Raw genomic sequence first — 18,652 nt, 5'->3', positions numbered from 1 at the left:
TTTGACAAAAATTTTAACTAAAATGAGTGACTGGACATTGTTAACTATTTTATAACCGAAAGTGGTCCTAAATCAGCGGCTTTTCGAACTTTAGTTTTGACTGAGTCCATTAGGTTGAAAAAGTAGTCTGGATCAAACTCTTTCAACTTTAATCGAATTCTATTCTTAAGGTGGTCAAGATTTTTCGCAGTAAATCCATTTCCATAAACTTTTGCTTTTAAATGTGCCCAAAAATTTTCAATTGGCCTTAACTGCGGTACATTTGGGGGGTTATCTTTAGCGTCGACAAAGTTAATACCTAAAGTGTTGTAAGTTTCTAATGTGTGTTTTGCATAATGACATCTCGCTCCGTCAGGCCAAAATAAAATTTTCATGTTTTGATGCTTGGAATTTATAAATGGAAGAAGTCTTTTTGTAATACATTCTTTAGAATAAGTTTTTGCATCCAGTGCACAGTTTTTTACAGCAAAATAAGGCGATGAATGACCAAAACGACTGATTGCAATCCAAACGAGAACTTTCTCGTCAAACTTTTTTTTGAAGTTGAATTTAATGTTAGGATCAGTTTGAGAACTATCCTTTGTACAGTAGCCAGAGTTTTGTGAACAATTTGCACCATTTACACAGAAATAAGATTCATCGTCCATGATGATTTCAAACTCATTTGATGGCTTGAAAAAAGTTTTTGAAAGTTTTAATAAGTTTTTCTTTTGTTTAATTTCTTGCTTTTCTGTTGTTTTTGGTGCATTTTTTCTTTTGGTATACTTTAGTCCATGCATACTTAATAATCTATTTACGTATGAAACGCTTATCTTATATTTTAGTGCCAATTTTCTTTGCGAAATCCCGATTCTCTCTTCTGCTCTTGCAATCATGGACTCTCTCTTTTCTGGTGTAATTTTAAAAGGTTTTCTGCCGCAACCGATTTTTCTATTCATTGGCAAATTATTTTTAGACCTTTTAATTATGTCATAAATTGTAGATTTAGCGATTCCCATTTTCTTAAAATGATCCACTGTAAATTTCTTTCCACTGTTTATGTTTTGTTTATAAAAATTTCCAATCACATTTCTAACATCGTTCTCTTTTAGATGCTCCATGTTTATTTGAATTAATTATTTAAACTCAATTTTGCCACAAAATGAAACTGTTGTTGTTGACCAATTAAATTTAAAAATTTCGAATCGAAAATTCGAAATTTAGAACAATTTGTGTACATTTGAAATCAGTCCGGATTTTTTGTGAACAGACGTTACCTGATCTTTATTACTTAAATCATTATTACTTGAAAGTATATCAGAGTCTAAGTGTATATGTTTTAATGTTACCTCACAAGAAAATAAATTTGAAGAATTTAAGGCTGTGATAAATTTGTCCGAAAATTGTTAGAGTATGTGAAATGAGGTTTAATAATAACTCAATTGTAGACATTTCTGGTCACAATATTAACTGGTGTGATGGAACAGGTGAATGTAGAGGCGACAGTGTATACCATATATTATATATAGAAAATTCATTAGATTCATATGAGTGTGTTGATGGCAGTTTTAATATTAGTGAAATTGAGCAAATCTGCGATATTGAACAAAATAAGTACCTAGTTGGTTGTCTCTAAAAAAATTTAGACTCAACCAGCCTGTTTGTTTTTCTTATTGTTGTACTAATTTTTTTTCAACATTATAAATGTTTTTCTTATTGTTGTTACTTCATTTTTTGTTAATGTTATTGTTGTTGTTACTACTATTACTTTACAGGAAATCTTAAAACACCATTTGTAGCTCTAATTGATGGAATTACAATGGGTGGGGTAAGCAATTTTTTTAAAAAAAATTTTCTTTAATCAATGGAAACGTCTAATGAAGTAAAATCTATAGGAGTTTAGTGTCAATCAAAAATAGCATTTTTTTAAATTATATTTTAGCATATTTTGGTTATACTTATGGTATATATTTTAATAAATGTATTATTATATTATGTATTAAATATTATAATTAGGAAAAAATTACTCAAATTTCATAATGGTGTGTATTTTTTTAACTGTATATTTGATTATTATAGAAAAATCTTGATATGTATTTTTTTAACTGTATATTTGATTAGTATAGAAATATCTTGGTGTGTATTTTTTTAACTGTATATTTGATTAGTATAGAAAAATCTTGGTATGTATTTTTTTAACTGTACTACTGTGATCAAAAAGTAAGGTGAATTTTTAATTTAAACTTCCCGCCTTATTCGAATCGTCCAATCTTTTTTATTTTTAAGTTGGTAGGAATGTCATTAACATTTGCGCCTAATTACATGTCAAACTCATAATTATTTTTTTTTTTTGTTTACGCTTGTTTCTGAAGTACCAAAAGTGCATTCGGCGATTTTCACAATGTCTAATTTTGTTGAGCAAAGAAGTGCTATTGTTTGGTGCCGAAATTTCTCAATTTCTTTGAAAAAGAGCGTCGCGTTAAAACGTGTGAAGCAATGCTTTCTGACTATCAAGACGTCTACAAACAAATTATTACTGGCGATGAGACTTGGGTCTACGCATACGACCCTGAAACAACCAACCAATCGAGTGAATACCGTGAAAAAGGCGAGCCGAGACCGAAGCAACCACGTCAAATTTGCTCAAAAATCAAGGTCATGTTGACTGTTTTCTTTGATTATTGTGGTGTCGTTCACTACGAATTCCTTCCAACTGGCCAACTGTCAACAAGGAATATTATTTAAGCGTTATGCGACGTTTGCGTGAAGCTATTCGCAAAAAGAGACCGGAATTATGGGCCAATAACTCTTGGATTTTGCACCACGATAATGCGCCTTTGCACACAGCACTGGTTCTTCGTGAGTTTTTCGCCAAAAACTCTACCCATGTTGCTCCACAACCACCGTATTTGCCCGACTTAGCACCGTGTGACTTCTGGCTGTTCCCAAAGCTCAAGAGATCACTCTGGGGAAATCGTTTTGAGTCCATTGAAGAGATCCAACGTGAATCGGCACGCGCATTGAAGGCTATCCCTACCGAGGACTTTTCGGCATGCTTCGAAGACTGGAAAAAACGTTGGCATTGGGGCCGGGGGGGATTATTTTGAGGGGGACGATACAGATTTGGAAGAATAAATAAAGATTTTTCATTTTATAAAAAAATTCACCTTACTTTTTGATCACAGTAGTATATTTGATTAGTATAGAAAAATCTTGGTGTGTATTTTTTTAACTGTATATTTGATTAGTATAAAAAAACCAAATTGTTATTTTTGAATAGTAATACTGCTGACATAAAATTGTACCTTTTTTTAAAAGTTATAATCTGTTACTGTTTGGAACAGATTTTAAATTTTATTTTAGTATTTAGTGTCAAAAGTAGTACATTATCACTGGAAGTTAAATTTGGTTAATGGGCTATATTTTAAAATAATTATCATTTGCATAAAAGTTCGTACATAGCATATTTTTAGGTAATTAACTTCTGATCTGTTGCTATACTGACGCAAACAAAGAAACAATTACTTTGTGATATTTTACGTTTAAGGAATGAAGAAAGTCAGGCTATTTCTTACTAACAATTCGCCGCAATGATTTTACAGAAATTTTAAAAACTCTTAGAAACCAATCAAACTGTAAACATTTTTTAACCTACTCATATATTTACAAACTAATTATTTTTCATGTTATTTTAAAAATATATTAAAAACAGTTTTTTTGTTTATGCGAAAGCAAGAAAATTTTTACATAATTGGCTGATAGGTCAAATTAAATATTTTTAAATAGAAGAAAATAAATTTGTTAATAATATTTTAATATTAATATATTTGTACGAATGAACTGAAATGTTACTGTACTCGTAACCAATAGGTTCACTATATTTTATCAGCCTTTTTTTTCTTTTTTCTTTTAAATTGTTGTTACAACCCTCTCTAAACTCTTAACTCTAGGAACTCAAAGGAACAAGTTGAGTGCTATACTATAAGGAATGTGGTGGGAATCAAACTCAGTACTTCTTGCTTACAAAGCGAGCATTCTGCCACTATTGCTGCATGTTGCTAAATAAAAAGTTAATAACAAAAAAAATAAGCTTCATTATCAATACAATGAAAACTAGTTTTTTTTAAATGGGTTAATCTACATTAGTAAGTTTTAATGTCAGCATTTGACAAATTATAGAGTTGCTAGTTTTAACTTTTTAGGGTGTTGGTTTGTCAGTTCATGGAAAGAATCGTGTAGCGTCCGAAAATACCTTGTTTGCTATGCCTGAGACTGCTATAGGTTTTTTTAAATTATATTGAAATAAACAACTTTTTTAATTTATTTTTTATTAGGTTTATGGTTTCCGATATTTTTAAACGATTCTTTTTATTTTTTTGTATTTAAAACTAAATTAATTTTAAGTTAATCATTTTAAAGGTTTTTTTCCTGATGTTGGAGGTGGCTATTTTTTGCCAAGGTTAAAAGGAAAGCTTGGTTTATTTTTAGCTCTTACAGGTGAGCAGAATATATTCAAATGTATTGCTATAAATAGTACTATTAGAATCTGATTTTAATGATTTTTACAGGACATCGATTAAAAGGGAGAGATGTTTATTTTGCTGGCATTGCAACTCATTATGTTACTGCTAATGAAGTAAGTTTATTTCCCTAAAAAATTTGTTTTTCTCAAAAATTTTCAAGAACTGGTTTTTATTGTAAAAAGTTGACTTTAATACTTTAATTATAAAAGAATGATTCAATAATATTTTTTCAAATTTCCCAGATACATAATGAGAGTTGATAAATTTATTGTTAAAATTAATTTAAATTGGGTTATTTTTGAAATAAAATTTTAGATTCCATATTTAGAAGAAGAAGTTTTGAAATTAAATAAACCTGCAGGCAGAATACAAGAAATTTTAAATTCATACCATAAAAAGGTACACATTACTGATTTTTTTTTTTTCAAAGTGTATATGAGTGGTCACTAAATGATAAAACATGGTTTGTATCCTGAATTTAAAAAAAAATTATTACTAAGCAAAGTGAGCAGTCTAATATAGTAGTTAATAACGTCAAAAAAGTTAAAAAAGTTTGTGTCTTTAATTTTAAGGGGGCAGTTAAAGTTAGGGTCTTTATGTTTGTGTTTTGAGTTGTGGCATGAAAATAAGATATATATGTTTTTGTAATACATCTAAGTGCACTTTAGTTTACAGTATATATTTAATTATTTGCAAATAATATGTTAATTTATAATTAATCTTTTTAGTGTGATGATTACAATACAAATTTCTCATTAAGTCAACATTTAGAAACAATTGATAAGTATATTTTGATTACTTGTTTTCAAAATTTTATATTTTGTTCTTTATATTTATTTGGTCATATTGGTTAACAGGGTTAGCAATAATAACGTTTTAAGTATAATTGACATGAACAAATATATTTATTTTGTGTTAATCTAAGGTAAACATTTAGATTTTAGTCTTTTTAAAGATAGTAATATGCATATTTGTTATCGTTTTCTGACATAAACAGATCAGTATAATTAAAAATTTTATATACATATACACACACACACACACACACACACACACACACACACACACACACACACACACACACACATACACACACACATACACGTATATATATATATATATATATATATATATATATATATATATATATATATATATATATATATATATTTCACATTAGTTTTTTGATATAAATCTAAATCTTGATCCCAAAGATTTAAACCTTGGTTTGCAAATGGAATGCTTAAATATATATATTAATAAATATGAAAATAATACTTTTCTTACTATATATTAATGACCTTAATACATCGATTAAGTTTGCTACCGTTTACCACTTAGCTAATTATATTTTTCCAATGTTAATTAACAAATCGCTAAAAAAACAAAAACTCCTAATAAACTTTCTCTTAGTTCTAACATAACTGACTCATTATTTTAAAATCAATTCAAACAAAAATCTATCAACACATAAACTTTAGATTAAGTGTACAGAAAATAAATCTTGTTAACTCAAATATCTTAGTATCAAAATTGATTATCTTTTTTTTAATCCCATTTTAAAGAATTAGCAACAAAACTAAGCAGATCTAATGACATTGTTAGCTAATGTCTGTCTTTATGTTAATCTTGATTAACATAATGCAGATTTTAGAAACACAAATGAATGTATACCATGCTATTTTCGGTTCACTTCTGAAATATGCATGCCTAGTATTAGAACAATTTCATCAACAAGCTCTTATTAGGTTATCCCAAAACAAGGTTTTTAAGATAAGGGTTTTTAAACAAGGCTTTTCCAGAAATATTTTAATTCTAATATGCTTTACCTAACTTCTAAAATATTAAAACTATCTTTACAAAAAGTGCAGACACTCTTTATCATCTTCGATCCAATAGTAGTTTAAACCTCTCTCAAGATACTGTTCTAATACTCATGGACGTATATCTATAAAATATTAAAACATAAAAAAACTAACTTCTTTATGAAATAAAAGCTCTCAATTCGTTTTCTTCCTTTAAAACTAGTTTATTTTACTTCTTATTAGAAAAAGTACAGATTATTATCTGTACTTTTTCTAATAAGAAGTAAGTTTCTTTCTTTTATCTTACAGATATTATTATTGTTGTTATATTTAAATTATTATATTATATTATAAATTTTATTATTGTTGTATTATTGTTATAATTGTTATTATTTTTATTATTTTTATTATTATTCCTGTTTTTATTGTTGTTATTATTATTGTTTTTATTGTTATTACTACTATTATTATTATTATTATTATTATTATTATTATTTTCATCATAATTAATATTTTGATATTTACTTAATATTAGTACAACCTTATTTCAGCATATATTTGACTTGATTTGATAAACAAGACGAATTTACAGTCTTGTTTATCAAGTCTCCATATATTTTAAATTAAATATATCAAATTTATGAAATTAAAATTATCGTTACTCTTTAACTTAATAAGTTACTTCCAATAACTGGAAGTTACTAAATATTTGGTTTACAATTTATAAAGAAGTTAAATATTAAATCATTTTTTCACAGAAATTACATAACTATTTAATTTGTGTGAGTTTTTAAATGTTAATTCTAATATTGACAGTTTCATTACAATTTTTATTTTAAGTGAGTGCTTTAATAATAATACTAATATAAAAACAATAACAGAATCTTTAGTCAAATCGATGTTCTTCTTCAGTTACGTAAGTTATTAGGGTGCAGCAAAAACTCTCTACTTTCAAAAAAAGATCTGACACTATTCATAAAACTTTTTATTGGTTCTCACAAGCAACTCAGTTAAATTTTTCAAAAATGTAATATTGTTTAGGAGGGTCATCTTATGTCTGAATTTTGTGACATGACGTGATTTTGCAAATGCCAGAAAAAAAGTTATGTCATGGTGAGTCTCAAAAGAACCAAAGTTATATATAAAAACATTCTACATTTACAATTATAACACCTAAATAGAAACACCTAGGAATTGTAATTTAGAAAAAAAAAAAATAGATTTTTCATTTGTTTTTTTATGTGCTGTTTGGATTAGAAATTTCTTAATCGATTTAATGTTTTTGTAACTCGCAATAGGTGGAGTTGGCTATATATTTTTAAGAACATACGGTTATATCACATTCTACCAAGTTAAGATAACTTATAACAATTTTGTTTTTTGTCAAGGGGAGACCAATTTGATTTTTTATGAAATGGATGTCTCGTTATCTCTTCGGTCCCAAAATAGAGTTGTTGGAGAAAGGTTGTTTTAAATCTTTTAAAAGCCGTTAAATGAATATCAGGGGACGTATTTGTAATTGAAGGAACAAAAATTAATCCTGAACTTAAAAGCTCTTTATAATTGTCTGTTAGGACACGTTTTGATATGTTGGTAACTAATTTATTGTTAAATTGATGTGAGAAATTTGTTTTAGCCTGAATGATTTCTTTATTATACTGCCTCATGTTACTATGTGGTGTTGACAAAAACAATTTAGCCAGAGTAAATGGTACAAAATTTCTTTTTTTGATAGATGGAGTAAACAGTTTTCTTTGTTGCTCCTAAAGAAAAATATTTTATCAAAGATACCTGTAATAACCAAAAACAACATTAGTAAGAGGCAACAGATAATTAGTGAAAATAATTTAAAGTCAAAAAAGTTAGATAAGAATCTGTGTGTTTCTATTGCTTTGTGTTGTTTTCAATATTGTTGGTTGTTTCCGTTTGCTTTTTAAGAATTTTTTTTTCTAGTACATTCTCAGCCCCCACTTTAGAGGAAGTATTTTTACGTTTACAAGAAAATAAGTCCAACTGGTCTAAAAAACAATTGGAGGTATGTTTTGTTTCAGCATTTTTGTTAAATGAATGTATTATTTTTGTATAAAGTTTTAGTTTTTTTATATGCAAAATCTTGCTAAATGTTTTATATGAGATTATCTAATACCTGTGTGAGTTTATCTTCTACCTTTATGATTTTATCTTCTAGTTGTATGAGTCTATCTTTTATATATGTGAGTTTGTAAAGTATATTAGTTATTAAGTAGTATTTATCTTAGTCTAATTTATATAGCTAATAGTTAGTTTTCTATTTCTCTTTTTTGTTTTTATTTTTATTTATTTTTTAATTAAAATAAGTCATTAGTAAGGTAGACTGAGGTAACATTGACAGTGTCAATGCTGTCAATTTGACACAACTTTGTAGAATTTATTAGTTTATTTGCTGTGACAAAAAAGGATTCAATATTTATAGGTGTTTACCAATGATATTGCTGCCTTAAACGGATAAAGAATGTATTTAGTTAAGTAATATAATTGGTTGATAAGTATTTTTGTTGTTTGAGTGCAACTGTCAGTGTTATCTCCTATATAGGGTAACATCAACAGAAGTATGCTTTATGCTGCAAATGTTAGTTGCGCTATTTAGGGTAACATTATCATTATGACAAAAAAAATAGAGAAAACATTTTAAATATTTATTAGCACCAACCTACTATTTTGTTTTAAAAAAATAACAGTATAAAAAACTGTGAAACAGCTCTAAAAATGTAACAAAAATGTTTATTTGAAAGATATCACTAAGTTTTGAATCTAAATGTGTCTACTTAAGATGGATTCCCCTATCCCACCCCAAAGGATAACAGTTGTAGTGTGCATTGCCCACATTGCCATTGCACCAGTTGCTGTATATGTGGATAACTTTTAAACAATGTATAGTAATAAAAAGTGACCAGTTATCGAACAACATACCTGTGCAACAGTTATTGAAAAATATACCTGCACAACAGTTATCGAACAACATACCTGCACAACAGTTATCGAACAACCTGCACTGTAAACATGGTTTTAGTTAAAGTATCAACCATTTTATGTTGGTACATTAATTTATGTTTGGAGAAAATTTATTGCTATTGCTTTATTGCCTATGTTGCTTTGAAATTCTGTTTCATTCCTGTTTTATATAATGGTTTTTCAAAAACGTTATTGACTATGTTAACATTCATAGGCATGATTAATAAAAAAAGGCTATATATCTGACATTTAAGTTTGTTTTTTCATCTTTCAACCAATGCATGCATTCAATCAATGCCAGGCTTGCCATCCTTAAAAGTGTTGCCTTTACCACTACTTTTTATGTAATCTTGTACAATACTCACAACATTTAATAGCCCAGAGTATATTTGAGGAAATATTTCAAGGTCTCAGTCTCCAAGTGTCTTAATTGTATGCAAAACTACTGTATTTTCATCTCTTGTCAAAATCTTGTTAAGCCCAACTCGTTTACAATGAATTTTCATTCATTATTTTCATTCACATCATAATTTTTTTTCATGACTTCCTGAATATAGGATTTATATGTTGAACTTGGTTTTTTTTATGTACCTGCAAGGCATCATATGATAATAAAATCTACACCCAAAAATAAATTTTTCTCTTATTTACAATTTTGTATTTTCTCTTATTTACAATTTTGTACAATGTGTGTTGAAAATGTTTTTTACAAAAAATAAAAACTTAATTATTTATCTTTTATTTACTTATTATAATATACACTTAATTGTATAACAATGATTGCACATGATGGGTAAACTTTGACAGACTCTTAAGGTAATTTTGACATTCCTGTCAAAGTTACCCAAAAACCAAAATAATCTTTTTAAACAAAAGGAAAAAAAAAATTCATCTTAAATGTCTAGCATTTAAAAATAAAATCATAAAGTTACGTTAAGATAGTATTCTATTATACGACTATATAACCTTTTTCAGCAATAAAAATATTAAGAAAAAGTTTAACTTTATTTGTGTTGTTATTTATACTTATTATTATGTGGATAAAAATTATATTTTTAATATTATAATAATATTAATAATAATTACAATAATATAATAATAAATTATAATAATAATATTATTATTATTTATATTTTTATCTATATAATAGTATATTTTATTATGTGGAGTTATATATTGTCCAAATATTTTAGCTTTTTTGAAAATATTATATTTTTTTATTTAAAGTATTTAAATATATGAATATATGAATGTAAAAGATTTTTTAACAAAATAATAATACTAAAAAAAGAGTAACCCCATGTTTTAATGTTGATCAATTTCTTAAGAAAATAATAAAAGTATTCTACTAAACAGAATGATCTGCAAAACAAGGAAAGTAACCAGTCCTTGTTATGGTAGTATAAATAAAATTACAAAGTAAAACGTCTAAAACCAAAAAAAAAGTCTAAAAGGATCTAAATGTTATTATTTACATTTTGTATTTTAAAGGTGGTTTTACCTGGTAGTATAATTTGAATTATCTAGCTTGTTCTTTTTTATTTTTTTTATTTGCCTTCTTAAAGGCTGACAAGCCACTGCAGTTGAAGAAGCTACTCATTTTTCTTTTTTTTTTAATTATTCTCAAATTCTTGACAAAAATGAAAAAAAATATTTATATTTAGTGTCATTATCTGACATCTCATTTTCAAATGTTGTAACAAGGAGAATTTTTTTTTACAAATGCTTGGGATACCATCTGACTTGTTTTCCAACTGAGAAGAAAATGACTTGATTTGTAAAAATATCACCTAAAAAGGAGACAAATGATTAGATTGTAACACATTCCCTATTTTCTTGCTGCATTTTGAGGCACTGTTCACCTTTTTCTGCATATGCCATGTTGAAGTTAAATCAACACCATAATTCACTAACTTGAGTATCTTCTCATCATCAAAGATTCTTTTGGTGTCAATATTCCATACACAATTGTCTTTCAATGTCACCCTTTCATACACCATTCTAAATGGTAATAAGTTATTTCTTGGGTGCAGTTAAGTCCTCTATTTTCTAATACACAATCCTGGTGTTTTACTGTTAAGCTTGAGTGTTTTGCATGGAATCGTAGCTAAAACGAACAACTAAGTCTGAAACAATAAAAAATGGTTTTAAATATTCTATAAAGTTACTTTAAAATTCTTTTTTAAATTAAATAAAATTCACTGCAATAACAAACGTTGATTAAGTAAATATTATCACATATAGCAAACATTAAAAAAAAAAAAATTGGTAGAATTACTTCTTGTTTGTCAGAGCTGATTTTGCATTAGAGGACAACTTAATAAATTTCTGATCTTCATTGCATCTTTTATTTGTGTCGCCTTTTATCTTTAAGATATCAAAAAGGAGTTTGATCAACTCTGCTTTGTTGATGTCTTGCAAACTCGTATTTCCGTTCTTGATATCTTTTACTATTTCCTCCTCTTCAAGTGTAAAAATACTACAATAGCGGCATTCATGTTATCTAATTTAGTTAATTTAGATTTCAAAATTAGCTAATAAGCATTCTTCAAAAAAGTGATTATTATACATTTTTTTATTTTTCGGTCTTATTTGATTAATCGCTTCTCTTTCTTTGACTATTGGATGTAATCCAGTCTTAAATGCCTTATAGCCTTGCTTATTACGGTTAATGCAATCTTTAATTTACAAAATCTTTACATCTGTGCACTTTCTCCTCATTTTCCCCTCTGGCTTTTTGCATATATATTTTTTTGTTTTTTTTTACGATATGTATAACTGTAATAAAAATTTCTATTTATCAAAAATCGTGGTAATAAAAAATTTGTTTTTCATAAACACTTTTTAAAATAGAATAGTGCTGTACACTCAGTCAAAAGTGATGATACTACATATTGACAAAGTATATCGTATCAACACATTAGTGATAATTTGCATATTGATGCAATATATCACAGTAACAAAATGCTCTATACTCAGTCAGGAGTGAAGACACCAAAACTACATAGAGTTTCTATTACGGCAAACAAAAATAATAAAGTTGAACGTTAGTATTTTAAACAAATATTCCATTTTTTTAACTGATTAAAACTATGGGTAAGAGTTTTGTCATCTTTTTTCTAAGCATTTATTTTACTGCATTATTTACATTGCGCTTCCATTCCAAGTTATTTGAAATGTGCATTCCGAAGTTCTTTTTTATACTTGTATACACAAAAGCTATATTGTTCCTCGTTAATTTATTTTAATTATTTCCTATAATCATATTCTTTCATTTTTGCTGCTTGAAATTGATCAAACACTTGTTTGACATTACTTTAATAATTCTGAATCATGTTGAAGTTCAATATAAAGCTTTCAGCTTGGTTTAATTGGAGATATCTAATAATGTTTCGTACAGGAACAAATAATTGTTGCACTAGCACTATTTTGTGCTAGACCTACTACCCTAACAAGATCTGTGTTCTAAATAACCTTGTCTTTAGAACTTAAAATTATCTAAGACTAGTTTTTCAAGATGTCTATATATAAGCACGATCATAATTGTGTCAATGTCTGATAGTGTCAATGTAGGATGTCTGATAGTGTCAATGTTGAATGCATGTTTTAAGTAGAATGTATATGAGTGTGTTAATGTTATAATCATTATTTGAGATCAGTAGATAAAAATCAAAACAGGAGTAACAGAAGCTGAAATAAACATTTCTAAACACTTAAATACAATAGTTAAAATAGTATGTCTTTTTTAATGTTTTAACATTGACAATATGAGTATGAAACATAATGAATTTTTAGGTTTTTTATTATTTTTTTTAAATATGTTTTTTTTTAAAGTAAGTATATTGCCATTCTTTCATTTTAAAATATTTTTTCTTTAGGTTCTTAAAAAATTGGTAAGTTTAACAACTTTGTTTGGTACTTTGATTTATTCAAAAAGTCTATTTTGCTTTTATAAAGTCTGTTTAGTATTGTATTTATAGAATCTGTTTTATAAAATATTTAAAAGTTTATGTTGTTTTTATAGAGTCCGTTATCTTTGAAAGTCACAATGAAACAAATCGAAAAAGGAGCAGCGTTAAGTTTAAATGATGTTCTTAAAATGGAGTATCGTATTTCTCAAAGATTTATGGTTTGTTTTTTAGAAATTTTGCACTTTTTAAAATTTAGTTCCTTAACTAATAGCTGATTGTTCAAATTAATACTTTTTTTTTGTCACCATTGTTTTTTTTTTAAGATATAACTTTTTATAATTTTTATAAAAAGTTATATCATAAAATATTATATTATAAAATTTATATAAATATAACGTTTTATAATTATATTTTTATCCAGTTACCACTACCTTGCGATAATTTAAAAAAAAATTTTTATTTTGGCGTAATGAGGAATTAATTAAAATCTTTATAGAATGTTTATTTTCTTATTTATATAGTATTACTAGGACTGTCGAAAAACGCGAAAACGCCTGCCCGGGTACTCGTCGAACGAACGGGCGGGTACCCGTTAAAAAAATTTTTTAACGGGTTTTAAAGTTGTTCCAGGAAACATTTTACATAAGAGTAATAATAGTAATCATTAAGGAATGTAGTTGAATGAGAAACTCAAATAACTTTTCAAACGTTATATATATTGAATGTTTTTAGAAATTTTGATGGTGATGAAGAAATCGTAACCATTGACATTTTTAACAACATCTTCGAGATCTTCTTTCACACGCCAAATTAATATTGTTAAACTGTTATAGTATGAATAACGGTTTTAAAATTTAAAAATAAATAAAAATTAAATTTAAACTTATTAAATAACGGTTACCCGTCATTTAATAATGGTACCCGAGCAGTAATCAACAGGTGAGTACCCGGGTGTATAAGTAAGTATAAGTCATCTAAATGCGTGCTTAATTGTTGTAACATTAATGTGTATATTATTTCTAGGAAGGACGCGATTTCTTTGAGGGAATTCGCTCTGTGTTGGTAGACCGTGATAATTCTCCAAAATGGCAGCACAAGTCTTTAGATGAGGTTTCAGAAGATTTCGTTTCCTCCTTTTTTAGTCCATTGCCGTTCGACAGAGAACTTACAATTTAGTCCATAGTGTAATAAAAAACGAAAATTTTTCTATATTTAGCAACAAATAAGAATTACAAATTTTAATATAGTTTTTCGAACACAAGCGCTATTTGTATCTTTCAACACATTTAATCTAAGCTACGTTTAACTTTCTAAAATCGCCGACAATTTTGTTAATTTACCAAAAACTTTTGCTTTTACATATCTGTGTGCAAAAGGAAAAGGGAGTTGAGTCAAAAAAGGTTAAAAATGAGTAATACATTATTCGAACAATAATATTATTAAGTATCAAGGAAATAAGTTTAAACTTTAAATATCTCCACAAAAAATGAGCACTCGAGTCATTATACAAGGCTTAAAATCTTACTTTCCATAAAAAGTTGCAGCTGCACCAATTTTATATTGCTTCTGCTGTAAAGTGACATTTCATGACTTATCTCCTTTTCCTTTTGGACACAGATATTTATACAATTTTGCACGCAGATATTTACATTGAATATAAAATAAGCCTAAATGTTCAGCTTTTATTTTCATTTATTATTATCTTTATTTTATTGTTTTTTTTTCAAATTTAGTTATTACTTACCTATTTAACATCTCAGATAGATTGCACTCTAAACCGACTGTTTTATTATCGATTTTAATACGTATTTCGACTATTATTATTTTTATTATAGTAATATAATTTTCCTTGGCTAAATAACTTACCTACCGCTTACACTTGATTGTTGAAATTTAGAACACGTATATGTTTTGTTTTTTTGGTGATCATTGATAATTTTCACAACAAAATTAGTTTTTAATGAATTCATATTTTTATTTTAATCACATTTTCAATGCAAAACATAATATTCGTTCTGTTGAATAATTATAACTAGGGATGGCTCTTTTACTAATTTTTTTTACTTACGCGAGTAAGTTAATTTTTTATCAAAAGGTAAATTACGTAAGTAATTTTAAACGTTTAATGTAAATTTACATTTCCGTATCAGTAATTAATTTTTTTGAAACGACTTTTTTCTCTATGATGTAAGTTTTATTACTTTCAAAAGTAAGTTATGTAAAAGAAGATGACAGCAGAAAGTAATTACTTTTACATGTAAAAGTAAGTCACGTGACAAAGTTGTTTACTGTTATATTTAAAAGTTAATTACTTTTGAAAATTACATAATATAAAAGTTCCTCAAACTGTAATTTACATTTACCAATAAAAGTAATTAATTAAAAAAAAAATTATATTAAATAAAACTTGCATATGAAAGTATATTACATACTAGTAAATCAAAAAAGAACTATTTTTTCAAATCCATGCTTTATGCAAGCAGAATTCTATTGGGCCTAGAAATTCTTTTTTTGTTATCTTTTGTAGAAGGAAAAATTACTGTTTTTTTTTTTTTTTTAATTTAAAAATTACTGTTTTTACTAAATTTTTGTTTTTTAACTTAATAACTTAAGACTTAAAAAACAATAGGTTTTGAATCGCTGCGTTTTAACGTCTTCGAAACTGCAAATAATTTGCAAATCAATGATTTTTGTGACGTAATACGCAATTCATATCAAATATATAAAATGTATGGGAAAATACAAATTAAATTTTTGTTAACTTAATTAACTTTTTTTGGTCAAATTTTTCCAATTCCTTGTATTGTCATCAAAAATGATTAAGTGTCCAAAATTTGAGCAAAATTGGTTGAGAAAAAAGCTTTCAAAAATTGATTTCAAATTTTGTGGCACACAAACATATATAGAAAGTAACCTTATATAAAGCATGGAAAAAGTAATATGCTACCAAATGTAAATTAAATTTACAATTAAAATAGTATTTTTTAAATAGGAATTTTTTATTTTTATTGTAATAACAAATCTTTATTAAAAATAAGTTATATAAAATAAATTTTAAATTGCATAAGCTTACATGTTATATAATTTGTAAAGTAAATTAAAAGTAATTTATATAAAGTAAGTAAATTTACTTATATTCCACAAGTAACTTTGACAGGATCTTGTACAACAGTAATTCAAAAAAGTAAATTCTAAAACTTAGGCAAATCTGAAACATGGCAGTGAGAAGGTGCATATAGCCATGGGAGACTCGGAAAGAGTAGACTAATTGAAAGGCGTAATTGGCATAATTGTTAGTTCTTTTTACAGACTTTTTGCGTAAAAGTTTTTATTATTAAAAAACTAAGGAGGGAAATTTTAAACCAGTTCTGGATTATGGGGGCTACAACCCCATGTCCTGCAGATTTAGGAGCTCCGAAGATTAAGAAATGAAACTTGTGGTGATGGAACCTAGAGAAAAAAATACCCTAAAACGTTTACCATCCCTACCCCAAATGTGAGGGCAACAAATTAGTCACTTAATTTTTATTTTCTTAAACAAAATTTAGATCGACAGGTTTAGAATTCAAAGTTCAAAGGTTATGATTATATAAAGTTTACACCCAAACCGGTGGTTGTTTTAACATTTTCCTAAACATTCTAATGTGATAAAAACAACAACATACTTAAGTTAGGCACTTAAGTATGTTTTATTTACCAAAAGTATATTTATTAACCTTAATCATTGGTTTTTCATAATTATGTTAATACTACATCTCATAATTTACGAAAGTAGACATTATTATATTAAAGACCTTAAAGTCTTTAAATAAGTTTATTAATGACAATTAATGACATTTGTCAAATGTAAACAACTTTTTCAAATATTAATTCAGAATTTTTTTACCAAACTTTTCCAGCAAGACAATGTTTTCTCTGATGATTTGTTCTACTTTTTCTGGGTGTAAGTTGTGTCTAGATGATTGGACGACATTTCCACCTGAGCTAAAAACTCTCTCTGATTTAGTTGAACTTGCTGGAATAGCTAAAATTTGTCTAGCTAATGAAGAGAGTTCTGGCAATGTATTTGAATGCAATTTCCACCAATCAAGAATCGGAAAGTCTTTTTTGGCATCAGGGAGATATTCATACTGGCACATTTCGCTCAAAATAGGATTCAGTTCAGATGTTGGCTCTTGTGTTTCAAGTCCGACGTTTAACTTGCGCTTCAGTTTTGAATTAGGAGACAAATCTGCTGAAAGGACTCTGGCAACAGGTTGGCACTCGACATTATCCTTAACCTGTGAGGCTAACCATTTTTTTGTTGTTTGAAATTTTTTGAAGAGCTTCAAGTGAAGTCCTTTTAAAGCAGGATTTAAGTAGTTTGCTGCAGCACTCAATAAGTTTCCAGTGTGACAAAGAGGAAATCTTTTCTCAATGCAGCTTTTCAAGTTTTTTGCATACAAGACACCTTTTTTAAGTGGTGCCAAAATTTCTACTGCTCCTTCAATTGATTTCCATTGTCAATAATAAATCCAATTAAAAATTTAATTTGTTTTTGTCAAAAACAAATTAAATTTTTAATTAGATTTATTAAAATCACGGAGTCAAAATATTAATTAATTAAAAAAACAAATTATTAAGCATTTTGTAAATTATAATAATTTTTAATTTGAAAAATAATATAATATTTAAGTCTCGTTCTACTTCTCGCGAGAATTTTCTATTTCTCGTTTCTCACGAGAAGTCCCATTTTTCACGAGAAACGAGAACGAGACGAGATCTCGCTCATGGTTATGCAAATACGCAAAATACTGCCACAAACTTTCAATTGATATTTGAACCGACAATAAGTACTATTATAAAAATCTTATTTACTTTGTTTTGTTATAATTATTGTTATAATTATTATTATTTTTTTATTATTATAAATGCTGTTTTTATTTCGGAATATACATATATATAGTTTTGTTATCATGCCGAAAAATAAGAAAAGCGAAGTATGGGACTAATTTGCAATTAATTTAAATGACACCAACTCTGCAATATGCAACTTTTGAAAAAGAAAAATTATATCCAGGTTATTTTCTGCTTGGTATCGTATACCTTGCTCCAAAAACTCTTACTACAATTTTTGGAGCAAGGTATACGATATTTACTTTTGAGCAAGGTATACGATACCAAACAGAAAATGCTTCTCGACTATTGAAGTTCCTAACATTTATCAGAAAGTATCAAGTAAAATTTGTTTCTTGGCAAAGAAAACTGATCATGTTAGTATAACCGCCAACATGTGGAGCTCCACAGCTAATGTTGATTACATGAGCCTAATAGCACATTTTCTCACAGAAGATATGAAACAAATTCAGATTTGTCTTGACTTGGTACCTTTTCCTTACTAGTCCCACACTGCTGCTAATCTTGTTACATTTATAAATGAATCACTTGAGCGTTAGGGACTACT

At 27.1% G+C, this 18,652-nt stretch overlaps 1 protein-coding gene across 1 annotated transcript in view; it reads left to right on the top strand.

The window, feature by feature from the left end:
* LOC100212624 (3-hydroxyisobutyryl-CoA hydrolase, mitochondrial) overlaps positions 1-14,445 on the top strand; it is a 28,035-nt gene extending 13,590 nt beyond the window's left edge. The window contains exons 7-16 of the mRNA XM_065810300.1: positions 1,755-1,807; positions 4,182-4,260; positions 4,399-4,476; positions 4,548-4,615; positions 4,818-4,901; positions 5,231-5,286; positions 8,261-8,342; positions 13,177-13,191; positions 13,323-13,427; positions 14,233-14,445. Of these exons, the coding sequence (XP_065666372.1) occupies positions 1,755-1,807; positions 4,182-4,260; positions 4,399-4,476; positions 4,548-4,615; positions 4,818-4,901; positions 5,231-5,286; positions 8,261-8,342; positions 13,177-13,191; positions 13,323-13,427; positions 14,233-14,385 (773 nt within the window). The 3' untranslated portion in view covers positions 14,386-14,445. The remainder of the gene's footprint in view (positions 1-1,754; positions 1,808-4,181; positions 4,261-4,398; positions 4,477-4,547; positions 4,616-4,817; positions 4,902-5,230; positions 5,287-8,260; positions 8,343-13,176; positions 13,192-13,322; positions 13,428-14,232) is intronic.
* Positions 14,446-18,652: the final 4,207 nt, after the last annotated feature.

This window comes from Hydra vulgaris, chromosome 11 (assembly GCF_038396675.1).
Source record: "Hydra vulgaris chromosome 11, alternate assembly HydraT2T_AEP".
NCBI lineage: Eukaryota > Metazoa > Cnidaria > Hydrozoa > Anthoathecata > Hydridae > Hydra > Hydra vulgaris.
The sequence above is the reverse complement of the archived record's forward strand: the minus strand, read 5'-3'. Positions and strand labels throughout refer to the sequence as shown.